General features: G+C 46.4%; 1 protein-coding gene across 1 annotated transcript in view; it reads right to left on the minus strand.

The window, feature by feature from the left end:
- The window catches only part of FAM71E1 (family with sequence similarity 71 member E1), a 56167-nt gene extending 46739 nt beyond the window's left edge, over positions 1-9428 (minus strand). Inside the window, exons 1-2 of the mRNA XM_030194973.1 lie at positions 9314-9428; positions 7604-7676 (exon numbers count right to left, since the gene is read on the minus strand). Of these exons, the coding sequence (XP_030050833.1) occupies positions 7604-7676; positions 9314-9428 (188 nt within the window). The remainder of the gene's footprint in view (positions 1-7603; positions 7677-9313) is intronic.
- Between the last annotated feature and the right edge of the window lie 836 nt (positions 9429-10264).

The following is a 10264-nucleotide window of genomic DNA, read 5'->3' on the forward strand; positions in this document are numbered from 1 at the left end:
TGGACTTCCTTGGACCCGTTTCACAGCTTTGGAACTGTTTCCTAACAGAAAGGATCCTGCTGCAACTTATATATTTTGTTTCTTAAAGAGGCTAAAATTCAATTCAGAATTCAAATCCTAACTTCTCAAACTTCTTTCCAATGCTGGAGGTGATGGGTTTTTGCTTTGCTTTAAAAATGACCAAATGGGTTGAAGAAATTCGAATTTAGTCATTTTCTTCAGCTAATTCTGCTGCTCATTTTCAAAGCATTATAGTCTTACAAAGTTGCACATCTATGTGCTTTGAAAATGAGCCTCATTTTAAGCGTGGGCTTCTTGGTGGGTTGGGGCAGGGGAAGAAAGGGAAGTCTATACATTGTTTGCTGTCTAAAGGTAGCAATGTTTGGGCACCTAAATGCCAGAGAAGTACCAGAGACAGGCAGAGTTGTCCTGTGGCATGTGTGTGTGTCTGTGTTTTCTGGGTCAGACCCCACCCCCTTCTTTCAGGTGCTTTTCTTGAGGTGTGGGGCTGGAGGGAGGACAGGATAGTGTTGGACCTGCAAACATAACTCTTCAGATGGTGCCAGTCTTGCTCCTGTGCTGCAATTGTCCCTCTTCAGATGCTTTTTGGGGTAAGGGCTTTCTGATACGGATTTTATAGACCCAGAAAGCCCAGACCGCAAAAAGATCTGTGGAGGACCATCAGTGTTCATTGCTTTCCTCTCTTCAGCCTAGGCAGGTCTTGTACCATTTTGGGTTTTCCTAATCTTCACCGAGAGATCCGCTGCCTGCAGCCCCCTGTTCAGTGTGCAAGCATTCGGTTTAGGGAAACTGCTGTTTAGACTCATCAGTATGTTTCTCCTCAGCCTCTTCTCCGGCAGACGTAACCTCCACCCTGAAGCAAGCAATAAATATAAGCCAACGCTTGCACATTGCTCCAGCCACACAGACAGGCATCAACCCTCAGCCCGTTACTGCAACATTGCCACAGTCACCCTTCCCATCCCTGGACCCTTTACTGCAACACTGCCACAGTCACCCATTACTGCAAGACTTGCAGGTTTCCCTCTTCTCTCCTGTTAGTCATCTGCTCTGGTGTCCGGTCTCCCTTAGAGGTCAGAATTATGAGATAAGCCACAGGTCCTATTGCAAAGGGGGAAGGTAGCAGTGCCCCTTACTCATATTATGAGAGCTTCTTGGACACAGCCGAGGCTGGCTGTACAGTTAAGAAGAGCAAGTTGACATTGAAAGACCTGGCAAAAAAAAAAAGTCTCGAGAGAAGCCTCTCCTTCCCAGCCTTCCTGTAGGAATCCCTTCTCGCCTCCTGCACACACGGGTGGGCTTCATGTGCACTGGGTCTGCTTTCAGTCGGTATTCCTTCAGCCACCAAACACATTGTCCAGCAGATGAGATGTGACAGGAAGCGACTGTGATTGAAATGCACTGCATGTGCGTTTAGTTTGTGGTGTATTGTGGTGCGTGACTGGCGTTTTATCGTGATACCATTATGCTAACTTTCTAGGCTTCTCTTTCTATCGGAATCGAGGAATACTTTTTTTTTATGAACAGAAACTATGATTTTCTTAGCGTTACGTTACAGAGGAGAGTTAAATATACACAGTGTAAAGATGCCGGGTTTTTTTTCCCTGGTGTTTGTAAATGTGTCTAAGATAAAGTTTCCGAAACTCTACTATCCTCTGATAATTCGTGCAAGGAGGGTTTCACTCTGTGTTAATATCCCCTCTGTTCGGTGAGAATTTACTTGATAAAAACCCTGCAAATGTTGTTGTTGTTATTATTATTATTAAAGAAACCTTCTTGTCACTTACCCGGAGCTGAGACCGGTGATCTTGTCAATTCTTTTCGTTTAACACTCACTGGATTCCGAAACGCCAAAACGACTCAACTCAGAAGTGCAACAGCTCCTTAGCCACAGAAAAGGAGCAGCCGAGCTCTGTGAAAGTCACGAAGTGGGAGGGAAACTCCAGCCCAGCCCAGTCACGACTCTCATTTCAGCACTCAGCCCATGGACAGCTCCCCCTCCCCTCCCCTCCCCTCCTCTCCTCTCCTCTCCTCTCCTCTGCCTGGGCTGCTGCTACCCAGGTCTCAGGGGTGAGACTGAAGCACTGCCAGGGATCCAAGCTGTCTCTTTCGACTGCTACTTTTATTCTGCAACTACCTAAAGCCATTTCCAAGGCTCCCGAATTTTCCGGAGACAGTCGCAATGCAGGATCTCGCCTTTCCCATTCACGTCAACTCCATATTGTTTCTGCTGTCAATGCCCCCCCCCCCTCACCTACGGAAATATTACGAGGGAAAAGCAATGATCAGTTTATTTAGAGGGATTTTCTCTCTAAATAAAAGCTTAACCTGGCTTCTCAGAATACTTTTGCCGGGGGGAAATAGGCTCCAGGTTCTTTTAATCAAGGGAAGGGCATCTCGCCTCTGAACTTTCTTACCAAAACCGGGCCAGCCGAAGATCTGAGCCGCTAGCCTGGTCCTTTGCAGGTCTATTTTTAGATCTGAGAGGCGAATTAGAAGGAGGAGCCCTCGACGAGGTTTCTTACCTCAAGCCTTAATGCCATTTGCAGGACGGGTCAGTTCTTCTCTGCCTTCATTTGCCACGGTTTCCACCCTCTTCTGACTTGGCAATGGGTCAGATCTGTACTGTGGTTCTATACAGTCCGTACTAGATAAACGGCTCCGAAATGTCTGTTTCTGACACTCAGGCAGGGCGGAATTCACTTCTTCCCCTTCTCTTTCACATGGATTCCTTCCTCCATTCATACTAATGCCATGCTTCATTCATTCAATACCTGAATTCCTGAATCTCTGTTTTCCTTCATTCGTTCGTCTAATCTACGGTTTCCCTCTTTTTCACAGGGAAATAGTTGGTTCCTAGCTCTAACGAATGATCTCTGTACACGGATGCGGGTCCTCTAATAATTATTTATCCTGCACAGAAAGAACTGGCTTTCATGGGTCCGGGAGCAGCAGCCTGCCCAGACCTAGGCTTTAATTCACTTTCTCGCTCCTTGGACCGAGATGAATTGGGGAAATCTTGCTGGCCGGCCGACTCTCGGGGTGTCCGATCTAGGGCTCTGGGAGACAGGTGTTGGGGTCTCAGCTCGGGGTGGGGGGGTACATTGGCCCTTCATACACCTAAACTTATTTGATGGAGATCTGAGACGAGAACGGGCTGAAAAGTGCTGAATCTGGTCGGGTTGAAGTTCAGCACCAGGGACAGCGTTGCTCAGGGCTCAACCCAAAGCAATAATCATAGTCAAGACCACTCTTCGATGGTTGGGGAAAAGGTCTGCGATTGTATATATGTGTGAATGTGTATCCAGATCCCTATATCTCTGCATTTGTGAATGCCTGCGGGTCTGTCTGTGCGTATAAATGTGTGGGCGGGTATTTACATCCTGCCCGTTTAATTTACAACTCTTGTTTGAAATGGTCTAGAAGGTAATCTGTATAAAATCGAGACAAAGCGATAGATGATTTATTACACACCGGACGAAAAAAAGTGAGGCAATCAAATCGCACACAGCGTGTACGAGAGCGAGAGGAAAAGTTAAGATAAACGAATAAAATAATCACTTCAAGCATAAAGTTTAGTATAAAATACATCAGATGAAATGTTAAAACGCGTCAGCTGCTTCCGCCTGAATCGGGGTAAAACACTGAGAAAGTGACAAGGATAAGGCTATTCAGTACATCAGACCTTACACAAGTTTCCTCACCGCTGAGGAATCCACAAAGTTTTGTCCGTATGTATCAATTATTGAGTTGATATTCCGTCAGATTGTGAGTGTTTCTCGTTACATCTGTATGTTTCTAATCTCTTTTATCTGTATTTTACCCCGAGGCAGGCAGAAGCCGAAACGTGGCCATGTTTGATTTTAGCTGATGCGTTTTAACATTTCATTGGATGTCTGTTGTAAGAAATTATTAATTCATTATTTGTCATGGGTTCTCCTCTTGCGGTGCAGTGTTCTGTAAGAAAATATAGCGAAACATATACAGTCTAGCAGATTGTAGGATCCCAGATAGATCATGTGAAATGAATAAGGTTGACTTTTTAAATTTTGATTGGGAAATCAAAGGGTAAGATCAGAGGCAGACCGTTTGCATGCGGTGTTCTGGGATTTCAGCACAACTTTTGATACTGTCCTGCCTAGGAGGCTCCTGAGTTGTGTGTGTGTGTGTGGGGGGGGGGGGGGGGGGCTGGACTAGAAACCTGGTGGAATCCATTCTGGGGCCATGTCTCAAAATGGGTTAGTTTTGCTTATACCATGATAGTAATGAACCTTACTCCTAAGCCAGGGTATGTGGAAAATGATCTCAGCCTTTCAAATTTACTGCTAAGTTTTGCAGTAGTTGCTAAGAGATCTAACGTGTATAGGCAATTTCTCAAGATACCATGAAAATAGCTTTTACATAAGTCTGGTTCTGTATTTTTCTGCCACATTATTTTGGTCTCCGACTGCATTTCTCTTTCTCCTGCTGGATGCACAGAACAATCAGTAGGACCTGACACCTCTGAAATCAGTGCTGTTCTGTGTTTCCTCCTTTAGCTCAATGTCTTGTTTTCTTGCATCAAACTTTATAACTGTTGGAGTTGTAATGTCGCAGGTGATCACAACCTTTTCATTTTCCTTAATTCTCTTATGACCATGACTCCAATGCTTTTCCAGTAAGCAACGCTTGCAAAGTTTCTAGTGGATAAGATGTGGCATCTGATTGTGCCTTTAGGAATATAATCCTCCCATCATAGTTTTGCAGCCAGTTACAAAATGTTTCCAGCTCTTCTGTACAAAATCTACACGTTAGTTTTCGGAGTATTTCCTATGTTTCGTAGAGTATCCAGTCTCTCCCTTGCTACCTCCTACCCTCTCACGAAGTTCCACTCTTGTTTCCTGCCAGGTAGATGATGGGATGAAATTCAAATTGAGGAAGGAAAAAATTCACATAGCTGAAAGGAGGAAAAACATCTGCTCCAGGGTCACAGGCAGAGAGATGATGCAACTTGCCCCCGAGGATGCCATTTTTCAGGTTGTCACTTTACAAAAATAATGTTGCAGAACATGAAAAAAAATGCAGTTACAGGTTTGGAGCACAGAAATTCAAGAGGGGAATGCGAAACAGAAGGACAAATTGCTAAAGCTACAAAGTGGGAGAGAGGCCTTGGGCTGGAAATAATTTTGATTATTTTAAGGTAGTGTAATGGTGGTACTGGGGTGTCACTAGTAGAAACAGAGGTTACCATGCCAGCTTGCTGGTTACTGGTGAAATCTTATCTGGAGTACTGCATTCAGTTCTAGAGGCTGTGTATTCAGGACATATAGAGGCCAGAGAGGGGCGACCAAAATGATGACAGGTCTGCACTGGAAACCTTTTCAGAGGAGACAAGGGTAGCAGTGGATTTATACCACTGACTGCTCTTAGGCATGTGGACAGCTGGCTGCCCCCCCCCCCCAACCTTCATATGTGACATGACATGCTACAGGGAAGATGAGAGAGCTACAGCAATCAGCCAGACACTCACTAAGATAAGATGGTACCACAGCTAACCCTAAACCAAATGCCTTGTGAAACAAGGGGACAGCCTGTACACCCTAGAGGAGAGACATGACAGACGTGTCTGAAATAGGAGAGAAAATGATTTTCAATGTAAAGGATATCAATAGAAATCAAACAAAATAAACATGGAAAAGAAAATAAGATGATACCTTTTTTATTGGACATAACTTAATACATTTCTTGATTAGCTTTCGAAGGTTGCCCTTCTTCGTCAGATCGGAAATAAGCAAATGTGCTAGCTAGCTACCACACTCCTCTACTTACAATGTAAGGAAAGTCTAGATCAAAGGATCATGATCTGAGGCTCTGGAGAGTAGACTGAACAACATGAAAAGAAGCTTTTATGGAAAGGATAATGAATGTCTACACTGTCTCCCCCCCCCCCCCCCCCCCCCCCCCCCCAGCAGCAGATGACAATACGAAAACAGCAACAGACTTTATGGAAGTCTGGGATAAGCACAGGGGAGTCTTAGGTGTGAGGAGTAAAGTCTGGGATAAGAACAGAGGAATTTAGGTGCAAACATGTGAGAAGTTAGCAGAAACATGACCTAGTGGCAGATTTTTAAAGTGAATGAATTGCCCCATTCAGATGAGTGAACAAGGATCAATGAAGCTGCAGAATGAATGGTTAAGAATGAACTGAGAAATAAGTGTAATTCTCTGGAAGAGCGGATTGCAGACTCCCTGGATGGGTGCAGCAGGCTAGTGGTGGTCGGGTAGCAGCCAGAAGGCCAGATGTGTGGGCAGTAGCCTTGCTGGTGTTAGTGGTTATAGAGGTGCTTGAGACATTTGGATGTAGAGTTGGTGTCTATAAATAGGAATTAGGTGATCTTGTGTGTGCCTTTATTCACAAGTAAGACACCCAATTTGAGATATACTCGTACCCCCACGCTTGCCTTTCCCTTCCGCACATGCATGCATCTCGCAATCGCACATGTGAACGTGTCTCACAATCACACACGCACGCACACACCTCAGTGCCTCTGCTCCTGCCCTTCCCTTCCACGCATACACACATGCACACACCTCACAATTACACACTTGCTCACCCAGTGCCACTGCTCCTATCCTTCCCTTCCACACACACACATCTCACAATCACACACATGCACATATCTTACATTTGCACACACTTCAGAATCGTGCACACATACACACATCAGTACCCCACTCCTGCCATTCCCTTCCTCACACACACATGTGCACACATCTCACAATTACAGACATGCGCATGCCTCACATTTAACACATGTAAATGTATTTGAGACAGACAGTAGAAAGAAGCCAGACTTCTGGTTTGCCTGTGTTTTCCTCTGTTGTGTCTGCCATTCTGGTGGAAGGTGCTTGAGGTGGTCTGGAAAGTGTTTATTTCACGTGCAATATTGTTTCTTCCGGCTTTTGTTTTCCTTGTATTTATTGCATTGTTGTACATGTTCCAGAAATAGCCTATCAGAGAGCTGTGTCTTTCTTACTAAACATGAATTTCGGAGCCTTGGCTTAAGCACATCTCTTTGGTTTAATTTCTGGCCATTGTAATTCTAATTTGGATGTTGTTTTGTGTGATATGTATGTTTTGGTTGTAAACTGCATAGAATTTCAGATAGCGTGGGCTATAGAATGTTAAATAACATGTGGCCCCATCAGCCCCCTTTACACACATTTCCAAGATTATGTAATGCACAGTGTTTCTATCTGACATGGATACAGAGTCAGGAAGTGCAATGCTGGGAGAAGCTGCCTTTTGAAGGATGGATTCATTGGTTTACAAGTCAGCAGACTCTTCCAGGTACCTGTTAATGGTTAACCTGGTAGAAGGGGGGGGGGGGGTTGAGGGTTTGAAGCCCCAGGGTGAGGGAATGAGGAGGGGAGGGTTGGATTGTCAGGGGTGACTCTTGCTGTCTGTGTGTAGGAAAAGGATTTTCACCGAGAGCAGACTCAGGAGGAGACTGGAGATGAGAGGTGGGGGTTGGGGGAGAATGATGCTCTGTTCTCTGCCATTTTACTTTTAAGTACAGCCCCCCCCCCCACCCCATCTCACCCTATCGCCCGGCTCTGTAGCTCCGCCAGTGCCTCAGTGACCTCCATTGACGTCAGAAGATCATTAGTTTCCCCTGGAAACAGGGAGTGAAATATAAATAGAAACAAATTAATGTCAGATACTGAAGCTGGGGACAGAGGAGAGACTGAGGAGAGAGAGAATATACACATATATGTGTACGTGCACACACACACACCATTATATTCACACAGTAAAAAATTACACATAAACACATCAATATATACACCCACCCACCAATATACATACACACACAAAATATATACCCACAGTAAAAAAAAATTAGACACACCCCCCTATATACACACAGTAAACATTTGCATGTATACACACACACACAAATATATATCTATATACACACAGTGAAAATTTGCACACTCACACAGTGAGCTGTGAGCTTCTACACTGTGTGTGTCTATATTTTGTGTGTGTGTGTGTGTGTGTATATATATATATATATATATATATATATTGTGAGCACTCTGGAGGGCTGGTGCGAGGGAAAGGGGATAGTGGGTCTTTCAGCCGGCATCATCCCCGTTCATTCAGCCCAGCTAGGAGAACAGGGCGCCCTCTAGGGATCAAACGGCCAGGGAAAGCGGTAATACAGGAGAAAAACTACACTTCCCAGAAGCCAGTGCAGGGTCAGCTGAACTCCCAGGAGGGGGAGGGTGGAGTGACTGATTGGGAGATGAGGTCTGATCCTGGAGATGGGGAACAGCTGGGGGAGCTTGGGGAGGAGGAGATGGAGTGGAATAAAGAGGAGGTAGAAGGAGAAGGTAAGGAGGAGTGCATGGAGGTTGGAGGGTTTGCTCAAACTTCCTCAAGAAAGGTAAAGGCTTTGGTGGCGGGAGTGTGGCCCAAGCTGTGCATACTTGGAGAGGATAAGATAATCCAGTGGGGAAGCCACTGGTGGAAGAAGCTAACCCATAAACTATCTAAGGGTAGAAGATAGTGCTGATGAGGGGAGGCTACAATGGGGAGCAAGACAAAGGTTTGCTGGGTGTGATATTCTGAGTTAAGATTGGACTGTGTTAATAAGCTGAATGTGAAAAAAACTGAACTGACTCTTGCATTCTTGATGAAGAAACTGCTTGAAGATTAAAGCTGTATTAAAAGATGCTGAGAGAATAAAGACCTGTGGTTTTCAAGAACTATAAGACTGCTGGAGTTTTGTGTGTCCCAGTCGTGAGCTGATCCTGGTTGCAGGTCAGCTGGGCAGCAGTTAACTAGGACAAGCAGTGCAGCAAGGCCGTGGTTGCAGCTCATACCGGGGAAAAGCTAGCCAAGCTAAGCAGGGTCGACCCCGGCTCTCACCTGGAAGGGTGACCTGGTTACAGAATGGTGGCAGTGGTGGGATGGTCTGAACAACCCGCCGGCAAAAGAAGCGTGCATTGCTCCGAGTTCCGGTAAGCATATACGGGACTCGGGTAACCAGGAGGAGGGGGGATATAGAGGGCCAGAGCTGTGTAATACCGCACTTGGAGAGTGTTCTTTGTTGTTCCCTTTCTCTCAGGTACCGGTGGCTAAGGCGACATGGAGTCGAAGGAGCTGCTGTCTTTTATGGCCCACCAGTTCCAAAGCAGCAGGAAATGGCTCAGAGACTTCTAGAGGATTCCTTGGCTGCTTCTCGAGCACAGATACAACCGGTGCTGGAGGTGGTGCAGGAATTGTTACGGGCAGTACCCCTACCGAGGAAAGAGAGCACCTCATTGGAGGCTACAGTCACTGGAGCTGTGCCTGGAAGCCTGGAGCCTGGACGGGTTAATTGGCTGCCTTGGGGCAAATTAACAGAGCAGGACGACATTGAGGATTATCTGGGGACTTTTGAGCGGGTAGCATTGGCGGCTGCCTGGCCTCAAGAACAATGGACCATCAGACTGGCTCCCGCCCTGTCCGGGGAAGCCCTGGCAGCTTTTCGGAGCCTGTTGCCAGGGGACGTGGTGGATTACCAAAGCTGAAAACGGCTATTTTGGACCGGTATGGGGTAAGCAGACAAACTTATCGCAGGCGCTTCCGGAGTTGGAGGTGGAGGGAGGGGGAGACTCCGAAGGCCTTGGCCCAGAAGCTGATGGACTTGGCTATCAAATGGTTAGAGCCTGATAAGAGGGCAGTGACCCAGTTATTGCAGGATCTGGTGCTGGAGCAGTTTTTAGAGGCTCTACCGGAGAGTATCCGGGTTAATTTGATCAGGAAGGGATGTGAGACTCTGGAAGAAGCTATCAAAGGCTTTGAATACTTCCTGGAGTCACAATACTCCAAGGGGGGAGAGGATGTCTGGCGGGGTGGTCGGGGTAAAATGTTCAAAGGATCTGGGTGGAGGGAGGAAGGGCCTAAGGAGGATGATAGAGTGTGCTACCGATGTGGGAAGTCGGGACATCTGAGGAGGGACTGTAGGGCCAAGTTGGGGCTCATATCTCAGGTAACCCCCTCTAAGGAACCCCAGTTTACGCATTGGGTTAAGATAGGAGGGGTCCCGGTGGAAGGACTTTTGGACTCAGGAGCGGACCAGACAATGTGCTCCCAGAAGTTGTGGGGGCAGATTGCCCGGAAAGGGGGTCAGCAGGGTAGGAAGAGAGACCGGTCTGTGGCTATTCAGTGCATACACGGGGCCTCCTCAAGGTATCCAGTCCGGCTAGTAGA

The sequence above is a fragment of the Microcaecilia unicolor genome, chromosome 3, assembly GCF_901765095.1.
Source record: "Microcaecilia unicolor chromosome 3, aMicUni1.1, whole genome shotgun sequence".
Lineage (NCBI taxonomy): Eukaryota > Metazoa > Chordata > Amphibia > Gymnophiona > Siphonopidae > Microcaecilia > Microcaecilia unicolor.